Source organism: Anomaloglossus baeobatrachus, chromosome 4 (genome assembly GCF_048569485.1).
Source record: "Anomaloglossus baeobatrachus isolate aAnoBae1 chromosome 4, aAnoBae1.hap1, whole genome shotgun sequence".
Lineage (NCBI taxonomy): Eukaryota > Metazoa > Chordata > Amphibia > Anura > Aromobatidae > Anomaloglossus > Anomaloglossus baeobatrachus.
This window is the reverse complement of record NC_134356.1, coordinates 31,416,976-31,444,266: the sequence shown is the minus strand read 5'-3', so window position 1 is coordinate 31,444,266 and position 27,291 is coordinate 31,416,976. Positions and strand designations below refer to the sequence as shown.

General features: G+C 52.0%; 1 protein-coding gene across 2 annotated transcripts in view; it reads right to left on the bottom strand.

Annotated features, from left to right (window-relative positions):
* Nucleotides 1-27,291, bottom strand: part of SMC1B (structural maintenance of chromosomes 1B) — a 293,721-nt gene that overhangs the window by 58,027 nt on the left and 208,403 nt on the right. For both annotated transcript variants that reach the window (XM_075344204.1, XM_075344205.1), the window contains one exon: nt 12,096-12,252. In XM_075344204.1, coding sequence (XP_075200319.1) covers nt 12,096-12,252 — 157 coding nt within the window. The remainder of the gene's footprint in view (nt 1-12,095; nt 12,253-27,291) is intronic.

Below are 27,291 nucleotides of genomic sequence, written 5' to 3'. Positions count from 1 at the left end.
GCACGGCGCATGGGCGCCGTGCGGGAAATGTAGATTCTGAGTGCTCTCACCAGATCTAGCAAACGTAAGTCCTTTTCATACCGGTGAACCGGATGAGGACAAAAAGAAGGCAAGGATATATCCTGATTAAGATGAAAAGAGGATACGACCTTAGGGAGAAACTCCGGAATAGGGCGCAGCACTACCTTGTCCTGGTGGAACACCAGGAAGGGAGCCTTGGATGACAGAGCTGCCAGCTCAGACACTCGCCGAAGCGATGTGATCGCAACAAGAAACGCCACTTTCTGTGACAGCCGAGAAAAGGAAACTTCCTTCAGAGGCTCGAAGGGCGGCTTCTGGAGAGCAACTAGTACCCTGTTCAGATCCCATGGATCTAACGGCCGCTTGTACGGGGGCACAATATGACAGACCCCCTGCAGGAACGTGCGCACCTTAGAAAGACGTGCTAGACGCTTCTGAAAAAACACGGATAGTGCCGAAACTTGCCCTTTAAGGGAGCTGAGCGACAAGCCCTTTTCTAACCCCGATTGCAGGAAGGAAAGAAACTTGGGCAATGCAAATGGCCAGGGAGACACTCCCTGAGCAGAGCACCAGGATAAGAAAATCTTCCACGTTCTGTGGTAGATCTTAGCCGAATTCGACTTTCTAGCTTGTCTCATTGTGGCAACGACTCCTTGAGATAATCCTGCAGATGCTAGGATCCAGGACTCAATGGCCACACAGTCAGGTTCAGGGCCGCAGAATTCTGATGGAAAAACGGCCCTTGGGACAGTAAGTCTGGTCGGTCTGGCAGTGACCACGGTCGACCGATCGTGAGATGCCACAGATCCGGATACCACGACCTCCTCGGCCAGTCTGGAGCGACGAGTATGATGCGGCTGCCCTCGGATCTGATCTTGCGTAGCACTCTGGGCAAGAGCGCCAGAGGCGGAAACACGTATGGGAGCTGAAACTGCGACCAATCTTGAACCAAGGCGTCTGCCGCCAGAGCTCTTTGATCGCGCGACCTCGCCATGAATGCCGGGACCTTGTTGTTGTGCCGGGATGCCATTAGGTCGACGTCCGGCACTCCCCAGCGGCGACAGATTTCCTGAAACACGTCCGGGTGAAGGGACCATTCCCCTGCGTCCATGCCCTGGCGACTGAGGAAGTCTGCTTCCCAGTTTTCTACGCCTGGGATGTGAACCGCGGATATGGTGGATGCTCTGTCCTCCACCCACATTAGAATGCGCCGGACTTCTTGGAAGGCTTGCCGACTGCGCGTCCCTCCTTGGTGGTTGATGTATGCCACCGCTGTGGAGTTGTCCGATTGGATTCGGATCTGCTTTCCTTCCAGCCACTGTTGGAAGGCCAGTAGAGCAAGATACACTGCTCTGATCTCCAGAACATTGATCTGAAGGGTGGACTCCTGCGGAGTCCACGTCCCCTGAGCCCTGTGGTGGCGAAATACTGCTCCCCACCCTGACAGACTCGCATCTGTCGTGACTACTGCCCAGGATGGGGGCAGGAAGGATCTTCCCTGAGACAATGAGGTGGGAAGGAGCCACCATTGTAGGGAGTCCTTGGCCGTCTGGGAAAGCGAGACTTTCCTGTCCAGGGACGTTGACTTCCCGTCCCATTGGCGGAGAATGTCCCATTGAAGTGGGCGCAGATGAAACTGCGCAAAGGGAACTGCTTCCATGGCTGCCACCATCTTCCCTAGGAAATGCATGAGGCGCCGCAAGGGATGCAACTGGCCCTGCAGAAGAGATTGCACCCCTGTCTGTAGTGACCGCTGCTTGTTCAGCGGAAGCTTCACTATCGCTGCTAGAGTATGAAACTCCATGCCAAGATACGTTAGTGATTGAGTCGGTGATAGGATCGACTTTGGAAAGTTGATGATCCATCCGAAAGACTGTAGGGTCTCCAGCGTAGCATTCAGGCTGTGCTGACATGCCTCTTGAGAGGGAGCTTTGACCAATAAATCGTCTAGGTAAGGGATCACCGAGTGTCCCTGAGAGTGCAAGACTGCTACCACCGCCGCCATGACCTTGGTGAAGACCCGTGGGGCTGTCGCCAGACCAAATGGCAGAGCTACGAACTGAAAATGGTCGTCTCCTATCACAAAACGTAGAAAACGTTGATGTTCTGTAGCAATTGGCACGTGGAGATAAGCATCTTTGATGTCTATTGAGGCAAGGAAGTCTCCTCTGGACATTGAGGCAATGACAGAACGCAGGGTTTCCATCCGGAACTTCCTGGCGTGCACATGTTTGTTGAGCCGTTTTAGGTCCAGAACAGGACGGAACGAGCCGTCCTTTTTTGGAACCACAAAGAGATTGGAGTAAAACCCTTGCCCTTGTTCCTGAGGAGGGACTGGGATCACCACTCCTTCCGCTCTTAGGGAGTCCACCGCCTGCAGCAGAGCATCTGCTCGGTCTGGATGTGTTGAGGTTCTGAAGAACCGAGCTGGAGGACGAGAATTGAACTCGATTCTGTACCCGCGAGACAAAATGTCCGTCACCCACCGGTCTTTGACCTGTGACATCCAAATGCCGGAAAAGCGGGAGAGCCTGCCCCCGACCGGCGATGCGGAGGGAGGGGGCTGGAAGTCATGAGGTAGCCGCTTTGGAAGTGGTACCTCCATTTGCTTTCTTGGGGCGCGTGTGAGCCCGCCACGAATCTGAGTTTCTTTGCGTCCTCTGAGTCCCTTTGGACGAGGTAAACGGTGTCTTGCCCGAACCTCGAAAGGACTGAAACCTCTGCTGCCACTTTTTCTGCTGAGGTTTGGTTGTTCTGGGTTGTGGTAAAGAGGAGTCTTTACCCTTGGACTGCTTAATGATATCAGCCAATGGCTCGCCAAACAGTCTATCTCTAGATAAAGGCAAACTGGTTAAACATTTTTTGGAACCAGCATCTGCTTTCCAGTCCTTTAACCACAAGGCTCTGCGCAAAACTACCGAATTGGCGGACGCCATTGAGGTGCGACTGGTAGATTCTAGGACCGCATTGATAGCGTAAGACGCAAACGCCGACATCTGCGTGGTAAGGTGCGCCACTTGCGGCACTGCTGGATGTATGATAGCATCCACTTTTGCTAAGCCAGCTGAAATAGCCTGGAGTGCCCATACGGCTGCGAATGCCGGAGCAAACGACGCGCCGATAGCTTCATAGACAGATTTTAACCAAAGGTCCATCTGTCTGTCATTGGCATCTTTAAGTGAAGCGCCATCCTCCACTGCAACTATGGACCTAGCTGCGAGTTTGGAAATCGGGGGGTCTACCTTTGGACACTGTGTCCAGCGCTTGACCACCTCAGGGGGGAAAGGGAAACGCGTATCTTTAGATCGTTTAGAGAAACGCCTTTCTGGGTGAGCGTCGTGCTTCTGGATTGATTCTCTGAAGTCAGCGTGATCCAACAAAGCACTCAATTTACGCTTACCGCCCGCTTAAAAAGCGGGTGTGTGGTCGCCAGATAGTCCCTAGTCCAGGTCTCCCAGAGCCTTGCGTCCTTCCTCCAGCCAGACTGCATGTAATGGCTGCCGGCGTCCTGAGAGAGAAGGGGGGGCGGGCCCTGGGCGTTCCTGGCTAAGAGCGGGAAGCCTGCTTCCCTCTGTGCCTAGTGTGAGGGCTGGAGCATGTAAATCAGGCTCCAGCCCTCGTCGCTGCTAGCGAACAGCGTCTCTCCCCTACCCTGAATGACAGGGTGGGGGCGGGAACGAATCGGAGCTGCCGGCGTCCTAGGCCCAAAAAGCCGGGGACTCAATTTATAACCGCCGCCGCCGTAAAAGCGCGGACGGCGGATCCCCGGCGCACCACAAGTCACAGCAGCGCCGCCCGGTCCAGAGGGGGTCGGCGCTGCGTTCCCATACACAAAAAATCCCCCAGTAATCTGTAGGGACACTAACTCTAACGTTGCGTTCCCCGGCGCACTACAACACCCAGCCAGCCCGGAGTGTGTCTGTGCCTGCCGGGGACACAGAGTACCTGTATGATGCAGGGCCTGTCCCTGATCGTACTCCTGCTCCGTCTCCATCAGGTTCTAATGGGTCTGTGGATGGAGCCCGGCGTCAGAGCTGAGAGGCCGGCAGGATCCCACTTCCACAGAGCCCTACCAGGGGATGTGGAAGGAAAACAGCATGTCAGGCTCCAGCCCTGTACCAGCAATAGGTACCTCAACCTTACAACACCATCCAGGGGTGAGAAGGGAGCATGCTGGGGACACTATATGTGTCCTCTTTTCTTCCATCCGAAATAGTCAGCAGCTACTGCTGACTAAAATCTGTGGAGCTATGCATGGAATGTCTGACCTCCTTCGCACACAAAGCTAAAACTGGAGAACCCGTGATACCACGGGGGGGGGGGTATAGCCAGAGGGGGAGGGGCCTTGCACTTTTAATGTAGTGCTTTGTGTGGCCTCCAGAGGGCAGTAGCTATACCCCCAATCGTCTGGGTCTCCCAATAGAGCGCTGAAGAAATTCTCTTTTTCTTTATCGTTCCTATGGGAGACCAAGACCATGGGACGTCTCAAAGCAGTCCATGGGTGGGAAATAAACAGAAAAACTAAGACGAAGGCAGAACCTAACTTCACAAGTGGGCGACAGCCGCCTGAAGGATGCGTCTACCCAAGCTCGCATCTGCCGAAGCATGAGCATGCACTTGGTAGTGCTTCGAAAAGGTATGCAGGCTAGTCCAAGTGGCAGCCTGACAGACTTGTTGAGCCGTAGCCTGGTGCCTGAAAGCCCAAGAGGCACCGACAGCTCTGGTCGAGTGTGCCTTGATCCCCGGCAGGGGAGGCACCTGAGAACACTGGTAGGCGTCCGAAATGGTCGACCTAATCCAACGGGCTAAGGTCGGCTTAGAAGCAGAGAGGCCCTTGCGCCGACCTGTGGTTAGCACAAAAAGAGAGGTGCACCGCCTAAGAGCAGCGGTGCGAGACACATAGATCCGGAGAGCACGCACCAGATCCAGAGTATGCAGCGCTTTTTCAAAGCGATGAACAGGGGCCGGACAAAAGGAAGGTAGGGTAATGTCCTGGTTAAGGTGGAAAGGAGAGACCACCTTAGGAAGAAAGTCCGGAGTCGGACGGAGAACCACCTTGTCTTGATGAAAAACCAAAAAAGGTGACTCCGAAGAGAGCGCAGCCAAATCAGAGACTCTCCTGAGGGAAGTTATGGCCACTAGAAAGACCACTTTCTGTGAAAGACGAAACAAAGAAACCTCCCTAAGAGGCTCAAAGGGGGGTTTCTGCAAAACCGTGAGAACCAAATTGAGGTCCCAGGGATCCAAGGGCCGCCGGTAAGGCGGAATGATGTGAGACGCGCCCTGCATGAAGGTGCGGACTTGAGCCAGCCGAGCGAGACGCCGCTGGAACAGCACTGCCAGAGCTGAGACTTGTCCCTTGAGAGAGTTGAGGGACAGTCCCAGCTGCAGACCGGACTGTAGAAAGGACAGAAGGGTCGGCAAGGAAAATGGCCAAGGAGGATGGCCGGAAGAGCGACACCAGGACAGGAAAAGTTTCCAAGTCCTCTGATAGATCTTGGCGGAGGAAGACTTACGGGCCCGAGTCATAGTGGAGATGACTTCAGGAGGGATACCAGAAGCCGTCAAGATCCAGGACTCAAGAGCCACGCCGTCAATCTGAGAGCCGCAGAATTCTGGCGGAAAAACTGACCTTGTGAGAGAAGGTCTGGACGGTCCGGAAGATGCCACGGCACTTCTACGGACAGGTGGAGCAGATCTGGGTACCAAGCTCGCCTGGGCCAGTCCGGAGCAATGAGAATGACTCGACGGCCCTCCAGTCTGATCTTGCGCAGAACTCTGGGCAAGAGCGCTAGAGGGGGAAACACGTAGGACAGACGAAACTGAGACCAGTCTTGAACCAGAGCGTCCGCGGCGAATGCCTGAGGATCGTGGGAGCGAGCCACGTAAACCGGAACCTTGTTGTTGTGACGGGATGCCATTAGGTCCACGTCCGGAGTGCCCCACTTGCGGCAGATTGACTGAAACACTGCCGGATGCAGGGACCACTCGCCGCCGTCCACGGTTTGACGGCTGAGATAATCTGCCTCCCAGTTGTCCACGCCTGGGATGTGGACTGCGGATATGGTGGACTTGGAGTCCTCCGTCCATTGAAGGATGCGTTGTACCTCCAACATTGCCAGGCGGCTGCGTGTCCCGCCTTGGTGATTGATGTAGGCAACCGCTGTCGCGTTGTCTGACTGGACTCGGATGTGCTTGCCCGCTAATAAGTGGTGAAAAGCTAGGAGAGCCAGAAGCACGGCTCTAGTTTCCAGCACATTGATCGAGAGGGCTGACTCGGATGGAGTCCAGGTGCCCTGCGCTCGGTGGTGGAGACATACCGCTCCCCAGCCGGATAGACTGGCATCCGTGGTGAGAATCACCCAGGACGGGACCAGGAAGGAGCGCCCCTGAGACAGAGAGAGGGGCCGAAGCCACCACTGAAGAGATCTCCTGGTCTGTGGCGACAGAGCCACTAACATGTGCAAGGAGGAAGGCCGCTTGTCCCAACAGCGGAGAATGTCCAGCTGCAGAGGACGCAGATGGAACTGGGCAAAGGGAACAGCCTCCATTGACACCACCATCTGACCCAGCACCTGCATCAGGTGCCTGATGGAATAATGGCTGGGCCTCAGGAGAGAGCGCACCGCCAGTTGGAGGGACTGTTTGATTAAGGGCAACTTCACAAGAGCCGGCAGAGTCTCGAACTGCATCCCTAAGTACGTGAGCCTCTGGGTCGGAGTCAGAGTGGATTTGAGAAGATTGACAAGCCACCCGAATTGGGCTAGAGTGGCGAGAGTGAGCGAGACACTCCGCTGACAGTCTGCGCTGGATGAAGCCTTGACAAGAAGGTCGTCCAGGTAAGGAATCACTGCCAACCCCTGGAGGTGGAGAACCGCAACCACTGCTGCAATGACCTTGGTGAATACCCGAGGGGCCGTGGCTAACCCAAAGGGGAGAGCCACGAATTGGGAATGTTCCTCTCCGATTGCAAAACGCAGCCAACGCTGGTGAGAAACTGCAATGGGCACATGAAGATAGGCATCTCTGATGTCGATGGATGCCAGGAAATCCCCTTGGGTCATTGAGGCAATGACTGACCGCAGAGACTCCATGCGAAAATGCCGCACCTGAACATGCTTGTTGAGAAGCTTGAGATCCAGGATGGGCCGGAAGGACCCGTCCTTTTTGGGGACTAGGAAGAGATTTGAGTAAAAAGCTCTGAACCGTTCCCGGGCGGGAACCGGTACAATTACTCCATTGGCCTGCAAGGATGCCACGGCCTGAGAGAAGGCGGCGGCCTTGGAGCAGGGGGGAGTTGACAGAAAAAATCTGTTTGGCGGGCTGGAAGAAAATTCTATCCTGTAGCCGTGGGAGATGATATCCCGCACCCACTGATCGGAGACGTGTTGAAACCACGCGTCGCCAAAGTGGGAGAGCCTGCCACCGACTAAGGACGTTGCTGGCGCGGACAGATAGTCAAGAGGAGGCTGCCTTAGTGGCAGCCGCTCCTGCGGTCTTCTGTGGATGCGCTTTTGTGCGCCAGTTGGATTTTTGGTCCTTAGCTGAGTTAGCGGACGAGGCCGAGGGCTTAGAGGACGACCAGTTAGAGGAACGAAAGGAACGAAACCTCGACTGATTCCTACCCTGGACAGGTTTCCTGGTTTTGGTTTGTGGCATAGAAGTACTCTTCCCGCCAGCAGCTTCCTTAATAATTTCATACAGCTGTTCACCGAACAGCCGGGACCCAGCAAAGGGGAGTCCAGCAAGGTACTTCTTTGAAGAAGCATCTGCCTTCCACTCTCGAAGCCACAAGATCCTGCGGATAGCGAGGGAATTAGCCGAAGCCACCGCAGTGCGGCGAGAAGCCTCCAGCATGGCAGACATGGCATAGGATGAGAAAGCTGAAGCCTGAGCAGTTAAGGTAACCATCTCAGGCATAGATTCCTTAGTGAGGGAATGCATCTCCTCTAGAGAAGCAGAGATGGCTTTGAGTGCCCACACTGCTGCAAAAGTCGGGGAGAACGAGGCCCCCGCAGCTTCATACACAGATTTGGCCAGAAGGTCAACCTGGCGGTCAGTGGAATCCTTAAGCGAGGTGCCATCAGCCACTGATACAACGGTCTGGGCTGATAGTCTAGACACCGGGGGGTCTACCTTTGGTGAATGAGCCCACTCCTTGACCACCTCCGGTGGAAAGGGAAAACGGTCATCAGAACCACGCTTTGGGAAGCGTTTGTCAGGGCAGGCCCTGGGCTTGGTCACAGCGGCCTGAAAACTGGAGTGGTTAAAGAACACACTCTTTGTCCTCTTAGGCGAGGTAAACTGGTGCTTTTCTGCCAGAGAGGGTTGTTCCTCTGATACTGGCGGATTGAGATCCAGTACAGAATTAATGGACGCAATCAAATCACTAACATCCGAGTCACTGTCGGACAGACCAATGGGGCACATGGAGGTAGTCTCCGAGCCCCCAGTAAAGGCATCCTCCTTGTCATGCGAGTCAGCTTCTGAGACCGAGCCGCGGGACGAGGAAGGAGAGGGAGCCCTGCGTCTCTTTTTAGAAGGACGGGGTCTGGGACCAGAGGATGAATCCTCTGTGAGCTCCGGTCCTGAGAGAGACCTAGCAGCAGAGGCACCCTGTGAAGGGGGCTGATGCATGCTCAGCAAAGTCCTGGACAGATGTCCCATGGAGTCAGCAAAAGACTGGGAGATAGACCTGGTTAAGGATTCTACCCAAGCCGGGGGTTTAGCCACAGGAGCCGGAGCAGCCTGAGAGACCACTGGGGGTGAGACTCCAGGCTGAGGCACCGCCAGGTTAGAGCAGGCATCACAATGTGGATAGGTGCTCGGTTCCGGCAGAAGAAGCTTACATGCAGTGCATACCGAAAACAGCTTTGGAGCCTTGCTCCTCGTGTGTGACATGCTGCTGGAGTGAGGGCTCTGCCAGAATGACCCCCAGAGAGTATATACAGAGGTCCACAACCAGAGGTTGTGGCTTACCAGACCGCTGGAGCGGTTTGTGTGCCCTCCAGATCCCGAAGCCCGGACCCCCAAGCACCTCAGCAGGGATGCTGCAGACCAGTGCTGATCGCAGGGAAAACGCTGAGAAAATGGCCGCCGGAGCGAAGAGAGGGGGCGGGACTTACTCTGAGAGCGGGATCTGGAGGGCCATAGAGACTTATAGGGGAGGAGACATGTACTCAATGAGGAGTGTCTCTCCCCTATGCAGAACGGCCGCAGGGCGGAGCCGCGCTGTCCCTCTGCATGAATGACATGCGAGGGCAGTGAAAACGAAACTAGGCCTCCGGCGAAGCCGGGGCCTAAATTTGAGCGGTGCGGCCGGCGTGCAGGCACCATCGGCGCGGTTCACCGGCGACAGCCAGAGAACCCGCCGGAAATGTCACAAAATACACTCAGCACACTCTCCCCCAACAATAAAGTGCAGGGACCCCCAATATATAAACGTCTCAGGTACTTAGCTTGCTGAGACGCCGGGTTCCAAGTCCCTGGGGATGAGTGCTCCGTCCAGCAGGGTCCTGAAGGGCTGCGGATGGAGACCGGTCTCCTGCCAAGCATGGAGAACCGTGCTGGCTCCCACTTCAAGCCAGAGCCCAGGAGGGATGGTGAAGGAGCGCGGCATGTAAGGCTCCAGCCTTGGAATCAACCTTAACAGCACCGCCGACACAGTGGGGTGAGAAGGGACATGCCGGGGGTCCAGCTTGGACCCGCTTTTCTTCAAACTCTTTCCAAAAATCAAAAATCAGATGAGAATGCATGTGTGGATGTATGCCTCCTGAACACAAAGCGATAAACTGGCTAGATCTGGTTCTCCAGGGGGTGTATAAGCTCAGAGGGAGGAGCTACACTTTTGAGTGTAGTACTTTGTGTGTCCTCCGGAGGCAGAAGCTATACACCCATGGTCTGGGTCTCCCATAGGAACGATAAAGAAAGATGTGATGTTAAAAGAATTATACATACAGTGGATCCTTGATTATCGAGAACAATCCGTTCTGGGACTGTGCTTGTTAATCAAGTTACTCGTTCAGCAATGCAATTTCCCATGGGAAATCATTGCAATGCAGACAATTCATTCCACAACTAGTTAAATGTCCCATCCTGGTCCCCTATTGTGCCATTACACACACGTACAAACAGACATATTATGCTCACCTTACCTTCCGTTCCATCACCAGTCTTCTGTAACTTGCAGTTCGCCGGTACAGGATGTGTATCGGGTAACCATCGCGACGAGGGAGGAGCTTCTGCTGCCAGAGCGCTGATGTCAAAGGCAGGAGCCACTTGCCTCTGATTGGCTAGCGCGCTGCCTTTGAGTAGCGGCTGACGGCATAAGCTCCTCCCTCGTTGAGACGGTTACCGGATACACATCCTGTACGGGCGAACTGCAAGAACCATGAGGCCGGCGATGGAACGGTAGGTAAGGTGAGCATAATATGTGTGTGTGCGTGTTTGTTTGTGCGTGTTTGTGTGTGTTTGTATTGACTGCAAGGGCAGGTCAGAGCGCAGTGGATGTACAAAACCGGAAGTGTGTGCGGTGAGTATTTGCTCGTTCAGCAAAGCTTGCTCGTAAGCTGAGTTACAAATTTACAGCAAGCTTTGCTCAGTAAGCGAAATACTCGGGTTACTCGTTAAGCGAGGTTCCACTGTAATTAATAATTCTTCCCTTTGTCATTTCTCATCATCTTAATTTATGGACAACTATGGTTTGGTTTTTTTGACTGTGTGGACTGGATGGGCTGTTACTGACATCTGGTGAGAAAATCAAGTCAACAGCAACTTTAGAAATATATTTATTTCGAAAATTGGGGACTTGTTCAATCCTTATTTGTTCAATCCGTAGTTCATAATTTTTATTTTTTGCAAGACAAGCCTTTTTATTATTAGAGGACTTTTAGGCCCTGTGCGCACTAGAAAACGGATTTTTCTCAAGAAATTTCTTGAGTCTGAAAGATTAGCGCACTTGCGTTCAAGAAACGCACCAATAACGCACCGAAAAACGCATGCGTTTTTACCACGTTTTTTTCTGCAGGTACCCGCAGAAAAGAAGTGACGCACATTCTTTTTCTCAAGAAATTCTGCAGAAATTGAATTGTAAAGCGCTGTGGAATATGTTGGCGCTATATAAATAGAGATTATTATTATTATTTATAGAAATAATGTTCTTGAGAAAAAAACGCAGTGTGCGCATGTCTTTTTTTTTCCATAGGTTTTGCTGGGGAATGTCTGCAGAAAGGTTCCAACCATTTTCTCAAGAAATTTTCTGCAGCAAAAACACAAAAAAACGCGGGTCAAAACGCAGTGTGTGCACAGGGCCTTATACTGTCATATATCGGTATAGCACATTGCTGTCGGTGCGTCCTGCATCTGTCGGGGCAAACCCAGTGTATACCAGAGAATAGACTGGCCTTAGTATTTATTAGATCCAAGGCAGTCAAAACCTCCTCATCGGTCCTGGGGTGATCATGCCACCAGGTCTGACAGAGGAGGCCCCCACTTTCTTTACCTGTGTAGCAATCCTTGCTTAAAGGGTTAAAAGGAGTTTTACAAAAGTTAGCAATGGGAAAATATCCTCATAAAATAATAAGAGAAGTCTTTCCAAAAACGAATGCAGACCGCTAATCACCAGTGGTCGAGATGTCAATATGTGACCACTGGAGTTAAGCATTGCTTCTTTTTTTGCTAACCTTTTAATAAAAAAAAACAGAACATCCCTTTAAATTTCCGAGATCAGAGTTTTCTCCAATCCTGAACGATAAAAAGGTTGAGCCCTTCCTTTCTTAATAGGCCTCAGCCTGGTCCAAGAAATAAAAAAAACTGCATATTTATCTCTCGCATTGGCACCACTGATCACACCATATTCTTATATCATATAACCACTGCTGACAGTCAGAGGCTAGTGATTGGCTGCAGCCTTCCTTATTCCTCTCTGACGCTACATCAGGCAGTGGTCATGTGACAATGTCATGGAAGGTGATAGAAGAAGCGGCGCTGATTCGGGCAAAAAAAAAAAAAAAAAATGTTTCCCTACTTTGTGCAGCAGACAGGACAATCCCTTTAAATGCACCACAAGCCTTTACCATCTGCAGCTTCTTGAAACTTGTTGATGACTGTCTGAATTCTCTCTATGGCCTTTAAGTTTGGGGCGGATGTTTTCAGGAGACTGTTCTCAAGGACGATATGTTCCTGACGCAGTTTCATTAGTTCAGCGGAGATTGCGTTTTCAGTCATTAGGTTCTGTATAATGAAAAATCAGAACGTTACCAGCACAGACAGGTGAAATAAAGTAAATAGTAATAACGCTTTATAAAGGGGCTCACATTACAGACATCTGCATTCCTGCTTTAATATCCTTCATCACATTCTCAAAATGAAGAATAAAGAAAATAAACACCTTCGGGAGAAATTTGTATTTTAACATACTAATAATTATTTTTTAGTATTATTTTTACTATTTATCATATTTTTTTACTATTATATTTTGTACTATTTTTTGTTACTAATTATTATCATTATTAATAATAATAATAATAATAATAATAATAATAATAATAATAATAATCATAAACAAATTTTTGTGTACTCACCGTAAAATCGTTTTCTCTTAGCCATCATTGGGGGACACAGGACCATGGGTATTATGCTGCCTATCCATAGGAGGACACTAAGTAGATGCAAAAGTATACACCCCCTGGCCGGGCCAGGCAACCTCAGTCTTCGTACACAAGCAGTAGGAGAAAAAGCCAGTAAAAACTTACCTCAACAGAGGAAGATGAGAAAAAAAAAGAGTCATAACCAAATAAGGTACTGAGAGAACCAAGGCCCAACAGGGCAAAAGAGAGGGTGCTGTCCCCCCAATGATGGCTAAGAGAAAACGATTTTACGGTGAGTACACAAAAATCCGTTTTTCTCTGACGCCTCATTGGGGGACACAGGACCATGGGACGTCCTAAAGCAGTCCATGTCTGGGAAAAATAAAAACAAGACCGCGCAACCCAAGGACTAGGAACCAGTCCCAGACAGCCTGGAGCGCCTACTGAGAGAGGTGCTCTACTACAGTTTGCAGAATTTTCCTACCCAGATTTGCCTCAGCTGAAACCTGGGTATGGACTCTGTAATGCTTTGAAAACGTATGTAGGCTAGACCAGGTCGCAGCCTTACACACCTGTTCCACTGAAGCCTGATGCCGAATGGCCCACGAAGCGCCAACTGCTCGCGTAGAATGAGCCCGCAGCCCACTAGGAATGGGCTTGAGTTGCAAGCGGTAGACTTCCTGGATCGCAGAGCGAATCCAGCGAGCCAGCGTCGCCTTTGAAGCTGCCTGTCCCTTCTTAGGCCTCTCAGGAATGACGAACAAAGAGTCCGTTTTCCTAAAGGGGGCTGTCCTGGATATGTAATATCTGAGAGCTCTGACGAGGTCTAACGAATGCAGAGACCTTTCCACCCTATGAACCGGGTGTGGACAAAAGGAAGGCAGAACAATGTCCTCGTTCAAATGAAACGGGGTAAGAACCTTTGGAAGGAAATCCGGAAGCGGGCGCAGAACCACCTTGTATTGGTGAAAGATCAGAAAAGGCTCGCGGCAAGAGAGTGCTGCCAGCTCCGAAACCCGTCTGATGGACGTAATTGCCACCAGGAATGTTACCTTCCAGGACAGAAGAGCAAGGAAGGATTCCTTGAGGGGTTCAAAGGGAGACCTCTGGAGACCGTCCAGAACGAGGTTGAGGTCCCATGGTTCCAGCGGCCGTTTGTACGGGGGAACTAGATGGGAAACGCCCTGGAGGAAGGTCTTGACTTGCGGTTTTTGAGCCAGGCGGCATTGGTAGAAGATTGAGATCGCTGAGACCTGCCCTTTAAGGGAACTGAGAGCCAACCCCGCTTGCAAGCCTGACTGCAGAAAGTCGAGAATTCTGGGGATGGCCAGAGGCATAGGCTGGACGTTAGTTTCCCTGCACCATGAAAGGAAGATTTTCCACGTACGGTGGTAAATGTGGGATGAAGCAGGCTTTCGGGCGCTGATCATGGTGGCAATAACCAGGTCTCAATGGCCATGCCGTCAGCTTCAGGGCTCTGGAGTTCTGATGGGAAATGGGCCCTTGGGTCAGCAAGTCTGGGATGTCTGGAAGGTGCCACGGTGCGTCTGTGAGCATTTGTACTAATTCGGTGTACCAGGCGCGCCTGGGCCAGTCCGGTGCTATCAGTATCACCGGGACTCCCTCTGCCTTGATCTTCCTGATTACCCGCGGCAGCAGGGGTAGAGGTGGAGATATATAAGGCAGGCGGAATTGGTGCCAGGAGCAGACTAGAGCATCCGTACCGATGGACTGCGGGTCGCGTGACTTGGCTATGAACGCGGGTACCTTTGCATTCAACCTTGAGGCTATTAGGTCCACGTCTGGTGTGCCCCAGCGAGTGCAGAGGTGTAGAAACACATCTGGGTGGAGAGACCATTCTCCGGCGGCCAGGCCTTGGCGACTTAGAAAGTCTGCTGCCCAGTTCTCTACCCCCGGTATGTGTACCGCTGATATCACTGATCCCGACGATTCGGCCCAACTGAGGATCTTGTGGGCCTCGAGATAAGCCGCTTTGCTGCGGGTGCCCCCCTGCCGATTGATATAGGCTACAGCTGTCGCATTGTCCGATTGGACTCGAATCTGACGACCTGCTAGCAGAGGGCAGAACGCTCTGAGCGTGAGGAAGATTGCGCGGAGTTCCAGGATGTTTATGGGTAGGAAAGACTCCAGGGACGTCCAACGTCCTTGAGCAGTGTGGTGCCGGTACACTGCTCCCCAGCCTAGGAGGCTGGCGTCCGTGGTCAGGACCAGCCAATTCACTGGGAGAAAAGATCTCCCCTTCGATAGGGATGAGGACCGAAGCCACCAGCGGAGTGCGTACCTGACTGAAGGTGTCAGGTGAAGATGTCTGTCCAGGGAGAAGGGGCTCTTGTCCCAGGCCGCTAGAAGGGCTAGCTGCAGTGGGCGGAAGTGCAGTTGAGCAAAGGGTACTGCTTCCATAGTTGCCACCATCCTGCCGAGCACTTTCATGCTGAATCGAATGGAGTGAGACTGAGGACGTAGAAGGCAGCGTACCGCTCGTTGAAGAGCGATCGCCTTGTCCTGAGGGAGAAGGATCAAGCCCCGACGGGTGTCCAGGGACATGCCCAGGAAGGTGATGGATCGTGATGGGATCGGGGATGATTTGTCCAGATTCACTAGCCACCCTAAGCGGGATATGGTGTCCACAGTGATCTGTACGCTGGTTGAGCAGTCGCGGAAGGAGGGGGCCTTGATGAGGAGGTCATCCAAGTAAGGGAGAACGACTACTTCCCTGGCGTGAAGGACGCTCATGGCGGCCGCCATGACTTTGGTGAAGACCCTTGGTGCGGTGGCAAGGCCGAAGGGTAGAGCTACGAATTGAAAGTGGGAGTCCTGAATTGCGAAGCGGAGGAACTTTTGGTGATCTGGGGCGATGGGTATGTGCAGGTACGCGTCCTTGATGTCTATGGAGGCGAGGAATTCCCCTTCGACCATGGATGCAATAATGGACCTTAGGGACTCCATTCTGAATCTCCGTACGTGCACGTTTGTGCAGGTGTTTGAGGTCCAGGATGGATCGAACTGACCCATCCTTTTTGGGGACCACAAAGAGGTTGGAGTAAAACCCCCCGAACGTCTCGTCGTCTGGGACAGGTATTATCCCTCCTGCTGTTTGGAGCGAGTGGATTGCTGAGAAAAAAGCTTTGCGTCGTTTTCAAGTCTCTGGGGGGTTTGAGAGAAAGAACCGACTCGGGGGTCGTGTCCGAAATTCTATGTGGTAACTGGAAGACACAAGGTCTCGCACCCATTTGTCGTCTGAGGCGGCAGCCCAGATGTGATGAAAGAGCCGCAGTCGACCTCCTACAATTAGTGTGTCTTCCGGGGCGCCGAAGGAGTCATGAGGGGGGAAAACGTCGTGGCCGAGTCTCCCTAGTCCTGGACGGTTTCGGTCTAGGCTGCCATGACGAAGTGGGTTTCGGGGAGAGCTGAGAAGGTCGGTCCCTGCGTAGTCCGCGGCTGGTGGCGGGGACAGCACGGGATGTCGACCAACCAAATGAGTTCCGAAAGGAGCGGAACGAGGACTGTGGACGTCTGGTGAAGGACGTCCTGGACTTCAGCTGGGGGAGGAAGGTACTCTTTCCTCCCGTGGCGTCAGAAATGAGCTTGTCCAGACGTTCGCCAAACAATCGGTCTGGAAAAAAGGGAAGGACCGTGAGAGACTTCTTGGAGGCGGAGTCCGCTCGCCATTGTCGGAGCCAGAGAGCTCTATGGATGGCTATGGTATTTGAGGCGGCAAACGCTGCGCAGGTAGCAGCGTCCATGGAGGCCTGCATGAGGTACTCCGCCGCAGCGGCAATTTGAGCTGTTACCTCTGTAAAGGTATGAGTGAACTGGGATTCCTCAAGCGAAGTGTTAAGGGATTCTGCCCAGACCGAGATCGCCTTTGCGACCCACACAGCGGCAAAGGAGGGCGAGAGGGAGGAACCCGCAGCCTCAAAAGCAGAGCGGGCGAGGTGCTCCACCTGTCTGTCTGTCGGGTCCTTGATGGAGGAACCATCGGGTAAAGACAGGAGCTTCTTTGTGGTAAGGCGGGAGACCGGGGGGGTCGACTGAGGGCAGATTGGCCCAGCCCTTAGGGGCAGGTGAGGCAAAAGGGTACCGGGACTCCATGAGTTTTCGGTTATCGAAGCGCCTGTCAGGCTTCTCCCTTTGCTTTGTGAGGATATCCTGAAACTCTGGGTGATCAGCGAAAACCTTTTGGGGTTTCTTTGCCCTCTTAAAGGAGACCGCATGGTCAGTGGTAGTGGATGGGGGATCCTCCACATGCAGAGTTTGGTTGATTACTGCTATAAGGGAGTCTATTGCAGTTTGATCATCTGGGCAGGCTGAAACCAAGGAATCCTCTTGGTATAAACAGCATTCTCCCTCCTCCAGCTCTTCAGAAGCCGTGGAGTGTGTGGGAGAGCCTGCCCTGTGTGCTCCCGAGGGAGAGCCCGCTGGAGACACCCGGCCGTGTGCTCTTTTCCTGATCCCTGCAACCGGTGAAGCATGTGCCCGGATTACCTCAGAAGGATCCTCCATAGGGGTATCCTCAGGCTGCGTTCCGTCCAGGGACCCAGAAGGGTGTGGAGGACGACATTGCATAGCCAGAACCAGGTTCTGTGACAGTTTTTCCATGGATTGGGACAGAAACTGTGCCCATTCCGGTGGGCTGGGAGCCCTAGGCTCTGGGCTGACGGTTGCGGCGGTGGTGGCAGGGGGGTCTTGGGGGGCTATAGGGGCACAGGACTCACAGAGAGAAGAGGTGTGTTTACGTGGTAGCTCAGCCTGGCAGGCAGTTAATGCTGAATAATAGACTATGTGGGCCTTAGCACTCTTAGTGCCCTTAGAATTCTGCATGTTCCTAATAGGAGTATGCCAGGAGGGGGAGCAATGCTCAGCAGAGCTACAAGTGAAGCAAGCACCTCACCAGAATCAGCCGATGGCCCTGTCCTCGGGAAGGATTAAGCTCTATGGAGATCTTCGCACGCTTTCCTGGGGGGCGGGGCTTAGCGCTAAAAGCGCGAAGATGACGTCAGTGTGCCCCCCTGCTGTGGGTAGTAAAAAACGGCGGGAAGGGAGCTTCTGATAGTTTTCCTCCCTCTCCCTCCAGTCAGCACACAGCTTGTCACTGGTGGTTATCAGCCGGCTTTTCTGCTAGAGCAAATAAACAGAGAAAATAAACAGCGTGAGTCCCTGAGCCCTGTGCCCTCCCCCTGCCACCAAATTATCTGCAGGACTTTTTGCAAACAGGAGTGACTTCCCCCCTCCTCCAGCCAGCAAGCTAGAGAAAAGTTAACACTGTGTGTGCAGGATCCTTGGGGCTCTCCTCCTTGCACTCAGCAAGGGACTTTCTCATAATAAATACTGTAGATATCCTGGGGCCTTCCCTGCAGCGTCTTTTCTCCTTTTGTCTGGGAAACCAGTCAGGGGGGATCTCCCCTTAAAAACACTGCTTCAGTCCAGGCAGTGAAAATAGCAGAGTCAGCTTGCTGTGTCCGGTCACACCGGTGCCATATTCAACTCAGAGCCTGCAAAGAGGGGATGAGGAATTGGTGCCATATTCAACTCAGAGCCTGCAAAGAGGGGCTGAGGAATTGGGCTATAGGGGCACAGACCTCTACCCTGGGCTTTGGAAAATCGGTGTCTGTGGAACCTGTCGTCCAGCCCAAGATCCAGCGTCGTAGGAGGGGGTACGTGGAGGCGACACTCCGCGTTCCCGCCCGTTGATGGTAGTGGGAGATCGTTCCCAAAAGGAAACCGTCGCCCTCAAAATATAACAAACCTTGAAAGGAAGTGCCTCCTACAGACACTAAGCTAAAACTGAGGTTGCCTGGCCCGGCCAGGGGGTGTATACTGCAGAGGAGGAGCTATGCTTTTGCATCTACTTAGTGTCCTCCTATGGATAGGCAGCATAACACCCATGGTCCTGTGTCCCCCAATGAGGCGTCAGAGAAAATAATAATTTGTATTATTGTTTTTTTCTATTTATCATATTATATATATATATATATATTATATTTTTTTTAATTTTTTACTATTTATTATATTATTTTTTACTATATTATTTTACTATTAATATAAATTAAAAAAAAAATTAAAATAAAATACCTCTGAATTGTAAAGCGCTGCGGAATATGTTGGCGCTATAGAAATAAAACTTTATTATTTTTTCCTATCATATATTATATTTTTACTATTATCTATTATATTTTTTCCATATTTATTATATTTTTTTACTATTTTTTTTACTATTATTATATATTTATTTTTTTTTACTATGTTTTTGTACTATTATTTATTATAGTTTTAATCTTTTTATTATTATTTTTGTAACTGAAATACTCATATTTTGGGCTAAAGAAGGGAATTTTGTTTACTTACCGTAAATTCCTTTTCTTTTAGCTCCTATTGGGAGACCCAGACAATTGACAATTGGGTGTATAGCTTCTGCCTCCGGAGGCCACACAAAGTACTACACTTTAAAAAGTGTAACCCCTCCCCTCTGCCTATACACCCTCCCGTGCATCACGGGCTCCTCAGTTTTGGTGCAAAAGCAGGAAGGAGGAAACTTATAAATTGGTCTAAGGTAAATTCAATCCGAAGGATGTTCGGAGAACTGAAAACCATGAACCAAAAGAACCATTCAACATGAACAACATTTGTACACAAAAGAACAAACAGCCCGAAGGGAACAGGGGCGGGTGCTGGGTCTCCCAATAGGAGCTAGAAGAAAAGGAATTTACGGTAAGTAACCAAAATTCCCTTCTTCTTTGTCGCTCCATTGGGAGACCCAGACAATTGGGACGTCCAAAAGCAGTCCCTGGGTGGGTAAAAGAATACCTCGATAAAGAGAGCCGAAAACGACCCCCTCTTACAGGTGGGCAACCGCCGCCTGAAGGACTCGCCTACCTAGACTGGCGTCTGCCGAAGCATAGGTATGCACCTGATAGTGTTTCGTAAAAGTGTGCAGACTAGACCACGTAGCTGCCTGACACACCTGCTGAGCCGTAGCCCGGTGCCGCAATGCCCAGGACGCACCCACGGCTCTGGTAGAATGGGCTTTCAGCCCCAAAGGAAGCGGAAGCCCAGAAGAACGGTAGGCTTCAAGAATCGGTTCCTTGATCCACCGAGCCAAGGTTGACTTGGAAGCCTGCGAACCCTTACGCTGGCCAGCGACAAGGACAAAGAGCGCATCTGAACGATGCAGGGGCGCCGTGCGAGACACGTAGTGTCGGAGTGCTCTCACTAGATCTAAGGAGTGCAAATCCTTTTCACATTGGTGAATTGGATGAGGGCAAAATGAAGGTAAGGAGATATCCTGATTGAGATGAAAAGGAGATACCACCTTAGGGAGAAATTCCGGAACAGGACGCAGAACCACCTTATCCTGGTGAAAAACCAGGAAGGGGGCTTTGCATGACAGCGCTGTCAGCTCCGACACTCTACGGAGCGATGTAACTGCCACTAGAAATGCCACCTTCTGCGAAAGACGTGATAAAGAGACATCCCGCAGCGGCTCGAAAGGTGGTTTCTGAAGAGCCGTTAGCACCCTGTTAAGGTCCCAGGGTTCCAGCGGACGCTTGTAAGGTGGGACTATGTGGCAAACTCCCTGCAGGAACGTGCGAACCTGCGGAAGCCTGGCTAGACACTTTTGAAAAAAATACGGATAGCGCAGATACTTGTCCCTTGAGAGAGCCGAGAGACAACCCCTTGTCCATTCCGGATTGAAGGAATGAAAGAAAAGTGGGTAAGGCAAAAGGCCAGGGAGTAAAACCCTTATCAGAGCACCAGGATAAGAAGATGCTCCAAGACCTGTGATAGATCTTGGCGGACGTTGGTTTCCTGGCCTGTCTCATGGTGGCAATGACATCTTGAGATAACCCTGAGGACGCTAGGAGCCAGGACTCAATGGCCACACAGTCAGGTTGAGAGCCACAGAATTCAGATGGAAAAAACGGCCCTTGTGACAGCAAGTCTGGGCGGTCTGGGAGCGCCCACGGTTGACCCACCGTGAGATGCCACAGATCCGGGTACCATGACCGCCTCGGCCAATCTGGGGCGACAAGAATGGCGCGACGACAGTCGGACCTGATTTTGCGCAGCACTCTGGGCAGCATCGCCAGAGGAGGAAATACATAAGGCAGTCGAAACTGCGACCAATCCTGAACTAATGCGTCCGCCGCCAGAGCTCTGTGATCTTGAGACCGGGCCATGAATGACGGGACTTTGTTGTTGTGCCGTGACGCCATGAGATCGACGTCCGGCGTTCCCCAGCGGTGACAGATCTCTCGAAACACGTCTGGGTGAAGAGACCATTCCCCCGCGTCCATGCCCTGACGACTGAGAAAATCTGCTTCCCAGTTTTCTACGCCCGGGATGTGAACTGCGGAGATGGTGGAAGCTGTGGCTTCCACCCACTGCAGAATCCGTCGGACTTCCTGGAAGGCTTGACGACTGCGAGTGCCGCCTTGGTGGTTGATGTATGCGATGGCAGTGGCATTGTCCGACTTGATCCGGATCTGCCTGCCCTCCAGCCACCGATGAAAGGCCAATAGGGCTATATACACTGCCCTTATCTCCAGAATATTGATCTGAAGGGAAGACTATCGGAGTGCAGGTTCCCTGAGCCATGTGGTGGAGAAAAACCGCCCCCCACCCTGACAGGCTCGCGTCCGTGGTGACCACAGCCCAGGTTGGGGGTAGGAAGGATTTTCCCTGCGACAGAGAGTTGGGAAGGAGCCACCACTGAAGTGACGTCTTGGTTGCAAGGGAAAGAGACGTTCCTGTCGAGGGAAGTCGACCTCCTGTCCCATTTGCGGAGAATGTCCCACTGGAGTGGCCGCAGATGGAATTGCGCGAAGGGCACTGCCTCCATCGCTGCCACCATCTTCCCCAGGAAGTGCATGAGGCGCCTCAAGGGGTGTGACTGACCCCGAAGAAGAGATTGCACCCCTGCCTGCAGCGAAAGCTGTTTGTCCAGCGGTAGCATGACTACCGCTGACTGAGTATGAAACTCCATCCCAAGGTACGTCAGTGATTGGGTCGGTGTCAACTTGGATTTTGGGAAGTTGATGATCCACCCGAACTGCTGGAGAGTCGCCAGAACGACGGAAAGACTGTTTTGACACGCCATCTGAGAGGGTGCCCTGACTAGAAGATCGTCTAAGTAGGGAATCACCGAGTGGCCCTGAGAGTGTAGGACCGCCACAACAGATGCCATGACCTTGGTGAACACCCATGGGGCTGTCGCCAGGCCGAAAGGCAATGCCACGAACTGAAGGTGTTCGTCCCCGATGGCGAAACGCAAAAAGCGTTGATGTTCGGATGCGATCGGCACATGGAGATAAGCATCCTTGATGTCGATCGATGCTAGGAAGTCTCCTTGTGACATCGAAGCGATGACCGAGCGGAGAGATCCCATCCGAAACCGTCTGGTGCTCACATGTCTGTTGAGCAGTTTGAGGTCCAGAACGGGACGGAACGAGCCGTCCTTCTTTGGCACCACAAACAAGTTGGAGTAAAAGCCGCGACCATGTTCCTGGGGGGAAACAGGGATCACAACTCCTTCTGTCTTCAGAGCGTTCACCGCCTGAAAAAGTGCATCGGCTCGCTCGGGGGGCGGAGAGGTTCTGAAGAAACGAGTCGGGGGACGAGAGCTGAACTCTATCCTGTAACTGTGAGACAGAATGTCTCTCACCCATCGGTCTTGAACATGTGGCCACCAGGTGTCGCAAAAGCGGGAGAGCCTGCCACCGACCGAGGATGCGGTTCGGGGATGCCGAGAGTCATGAAGAGGCCGCCTTGGAGGCATTGCCTCCGGCGGGTTTTTGGGGGCGTGACTTCGCCCGCCACACATAGGAGTTCCTCTGGCCTTTCTCCGGCCTGCTGGACGAAGAGGATTGAGGCTTGGCGGAGGGACGAAAGGACCGAAACCTCGATTGTATTTTCCGTTGCTGAGGTCTCTTCGGTTTGGACTGGGGTAAGGAGGAGTCCTTTCCCTTGGATTCCTTAATAATCTCATCCAATCGTTCGCCAAACAAGCGGTTGCCAGAAAACGGCAAACCGGTTAAGAACCTCTTGGAAGCAGAGTCTGCCTTCCATTCGCGCAGCCACATGGCCCTGCGAACTGCCACAGAGTTAGCGGATGCCACCGCTGTACGGCTAGCAGAGTCTAGAACTGCGTTCATGGCGTAGGAAGAAAAAGCTGACGCCTGAGAAGTCAAAGATGCAACCTGCGGAGCAGAATTACGTGTGACCGCATTAATCTCAGCCAGACAAGCTGAGATAGCTTGGAGTGCCCACACGGCTGCAAAAGCCGGGGCAAAAGACGCGCCCGTGGTTTCATAGATGGATTTCACCAGGAGCTCTGCCTGTCAGTGGCATCCTTTAGCGATGAGCCATCTGCAACCGATACCACAGATCTAGCCGCCAATCTAGAGACCGGGGGATCCACCTTGGGACATTGAGCCCAACCCTTAACTACGTCAGAGGTGAAGGGGTAACGTGTGATAGTAAGGCGCTTAGTAAAGCACTTGTCCGGAACCGCTCTGGGCTACTGGACAGCATCTCTGAAGTTAGAGTGCTCGAAAAACGCACTCCGTGTACGTTTGGGGAACCGAAACTGGTGTTTCTCCTGCTGAGAAGTCGACTCCTCTACAGGTGGCGGCGGGGGAGATATATCTAACACCTGGTTGATGGACGAGATAAGGTCATTTACTATGGCGTCCCCTTCAGGTGTATCAAGATTGAGAGCAACGTCAGGGTCAGAGCCCTGAGCTGCGACGCCCGCCTCGTCCTCCAGAGAGTCCTCAAGCTGGGAACCCGAGCAGCGTGAAGAAGTCGGGGAAGATTCCCAGCGGGCCCACTTAGCCGGTCTGGGACTGTGGTCCGGGCAGGAGTCCTCCACGTGAGACCTAGGGCCCCCCCTGGGAACGCGCTGCGGCGCGGACCGAGAGGGGCCTGGAGGCGACGATCCAACAGGGCCCGGGGCCTGTGTAAGGACCGGTCTGGACTGCAAAGCTTCAAGCAGATTGGCAGACCATTTGTCCATAGACTGAGCCATGGATTGTGAGAGTGACTCAGAGAGTTTTTCAGCAAAAACGGCAAACTCTGTCCCTGCCGCCTGGACAGGGAGAGCAGGGGGGTCTGCCTGAGCCGAGGGGCCCACTAGTGACCGAGGCTCCGGCTGAGCAAGCAAAACAGGGGTTGAGCATTGCTCACAGTGAGGGTAGGTGGAACCGCAGGTAACTTAGCCGCACAAGAGGTACAGGTCGCAAAATAACCCTGTGCCTTAACAGCTTTGCTCCTTGTGGACGACATGCTGTTGTCTCCTAGGAGAGTGATCACTGAGGGTATATGGGAAAGGGTATACAGCCCGACCGAACAAAAATATATAAATATATAGTATCTATTCTGGCACCCTAAGGGGACCAGCACCGGGTGACCGGTGTGGCTTACCGACCGCTAAAAAGCGGAGCGTGTGTCCTCCAGATTCCCTGCCTTAGGTCTCCCAGTGTTGCAGAGCTCTTTCCTGGAAATCCTCCACCGGCAGAATGGCAAAAAAATGGCTGCCGGAGCTCTCTGGGGAGGAGTGGGGCCGTGGGCGGCGCTAGAAAAGTGCGGGAATCTGGAGTCCCCACAGTGATCAGTGAGGGGGGAGGAAACATACAGGATGCTCCGGCCCTCACATCCGACGTCAGGTCGGCAGTCCCGCCCTTACTCCTGATAGACAGACCCGGGGGCGGGAGTTTTGCTACTAGGCCGCAATTGAAGCCGGGGACTAAATTTAAGACCGCGGCCGACAAGCAGGCGCGGTCGGCGCGGAAGTCCGCCGGCCGTCACAAATAAGCAGCTGCTGCAGCGTCCGGGATGAAGGCGCTCCATGCACATCCCCCATGGGGACACAGAGTACCTTAGTGATGCAGGGCCCGGTCCCTGAGGATAAATAGACTCCTGTCCGACAGATTCCCACAGGGGCTGCGGAGGGAGCACGGTCCCAGTGAATGGATGACCGCTCAGGATCCCACTTCTCCCAGAGCCGCTAAGGGATGGTGAAGGAGACGGCATGAGGCTCCGGCCTTTGTACCCGCAATGGGTACCTCAACCTTAACAGCACCGCCGACGTAGTGGGGTGAGAAGGGAACATGCCGGGGGCCCCGTGGGGGCCCACTTTTCTTCCAACCGATTAACTAAAATGAGAATGCATGAGTGGATGTGTGCCTCCTTCCACACAAAGCATAAAACTGAGGAGCCCGTGATGCACGGGAGGGTGTATAGGCAGAGGGGAGGGGTTACACTTTTTAAAGTGTAGTACTTTGTGTGGCCTCCGGAGGCAGAAGCTATACACCCAATTGTCAATTGTCTGGGTCTCCCAATGGAGCGACAAAGAAAATAAATATTGTAATTGGATTTCATAACCTTTTTTGAACGGTTTGGATTTACAGGCTCTTTGTTTCCTTGCCAATTGCTGCCTGCAAAATGAGTTAACTGAGAATTCATCAGCGAGCTTGTGCTTTCTAATTTCAGCTTAAAAGAGCTCCCTGACAGAATCTCAGTTAACTCACTCTACAGCCAAAAGGCAATGTTACCCCCATTTTATTATATGGTGTATGTCTTTATTTTATTTAAATAAACTTTTATACACTTTTATGACTTTGGTGGATTTATGACTCCTTTAAGTGTAGGGCTAAGAAAAAAAACAAAAAAACAACCCTGAAAGTGACAATCATTTAAAGAGGTTTGTCTCCACTACTGGGCAAGCCATGCTTAATTAATTGGAAATAAAAACAGATACTTGTCTCCCACGTTCCAGTGTTGTCGGGACTGCTATTCCCAGCGGGTGAAGCAACGTTCTGGTATGTGACCACTGCAGACAATCAGCTGACATCCATTCTGATGAAACCGTGAAAGCTGCAACCGGTCAGTGACTAATGATTGACTGCAGAGGTCATATGACACAGTTGCATTACCTTCCAGGAACAGCAGCGCTGGCGTCATCTATGGACCCAGAATTGATTAAAGCAGGGACAATCTCGTTAAACCAAACTTACTTCTATATACAGCAAGTCAAACATTTTGCGCTGATTAATCTCTATCCCCATTTTTTTTTTAAATTAGGGATCACAACTCCGTTACCTAAACATAAATGCTAAATTTCTTCTTTCCTCCATGCATCACTCAGGAGCCTTCTTACTGAATAGTCTACAGTTAGCTCCCCCTAGTGGTGATTGCAGGAAGCTAGAATTTTACCACTTACTGTATTTTCAGATTATAAGACGCACTTTTCCTCCCAAAAATTTGGGAGGAAAATGAGGGGTGCGTCTTAAAATCCAAATATAGCTTACTGGGAGGTGCAGAATTGGTGCGGGGCTGTCTGTCTGTACAAAACATTATTATAACAATGTATTAGTACTAAATAAATTCTGATAGATTAATACAGTAAGACAACACCAGAGTACAAGACGGACCCCTTTTTTTTTTTTTAAACCTTTTTTTTTTCTCTCTAAATTTGAGGTGCGTCTTATAACCTGGCGCATCTTATAAAACGAAAGAAGGGAATTTTGTTTACTTACCGTAAATTCCTTTTCTTCTAGCCCCTATTGGGAGACCCAGACAATTGGGTGTATAGCTTCTGCCTCCGGAGGCCACACAAAGTATTACACTTTAAAAGTGTAACCCCTCCCCTCTGCCTATACACCCTCCCGTGGATCACGGGCTCCTCAGTTTTGGTGCAAAAGCAGGAAGGAGGAAACTTATAAATTGGTCTAGGGTAAATTCAATCCGAAGGATGTTTGGAGAACTGAAACCATGAACCAAAAGAACAATTCAACATGAACAACATGTGTACACAAAAGAACAACAGCCCGAAGGGAACAGGGGCGGGTGCTGGGTCTCCCAATAGGAGCTAGAAGAAAAGGAATTTACGGTAAGTAAACAAAATTCCCTTCTTCTTTGTCGCTCCATTGGGAGACCCAGACAATTGGGACGTCCAAAAGCAGTCCCTGGGTGGGTAAAAGAATACCTCAATAAAAAGAGCCGAAACGGCCCCCTCTTACAGGTGGGCAACCGCCGCCTGAAGGACTCGCCTACCTAGACTGGCGTCTGCCGAAGCATAGGTATGCACTTGATAGTGTTTCGTGAAAGTGTGCAGACTAGATCACGTAGCTGCCTGACACACCTGCTGAGCCGTAGCCTGGTGCCGCAATGCCCAGGACGCACCCACGGCTCTGGTAGAATGGGCTTTCAGCCCCAAAGGAAGCGGAAGCCCAGAAGAACGGTAGGCTTCGAGAATCGGTTCCTTGATCCACCGAGCCAAGGTTGACTTGGAAGCCTGCGAACCCTTACGCTGGCCAGTGACAAGGACAAAGAGCGCATCTGAACGACGCAGGGGCGCCGTGCGAGACACGTAGAGTCGGAGTGCTCTCACCAGATCCAAAGAGTGCAAATCCTTTTCACATTGGTGAATTGGATTAGGGCAAAATGAAGGCAAGGAGATATCCTGATTGAGATGAAAAGGAGATACCACCTTAGGGAGAAAATCCGGGACCGGACGCAGAACCACCTTATCCTGGTGAAACACCAGGAAGGGGGCTTTGCATGACAGCGCTGCCAGCTCAGACACTCTCCGAAGTGATGTAACTGCCACTAGAAAGGCCACCTTCTGCGAAAGACGTGATAAAGAGACATCCCGCAGCGGCTC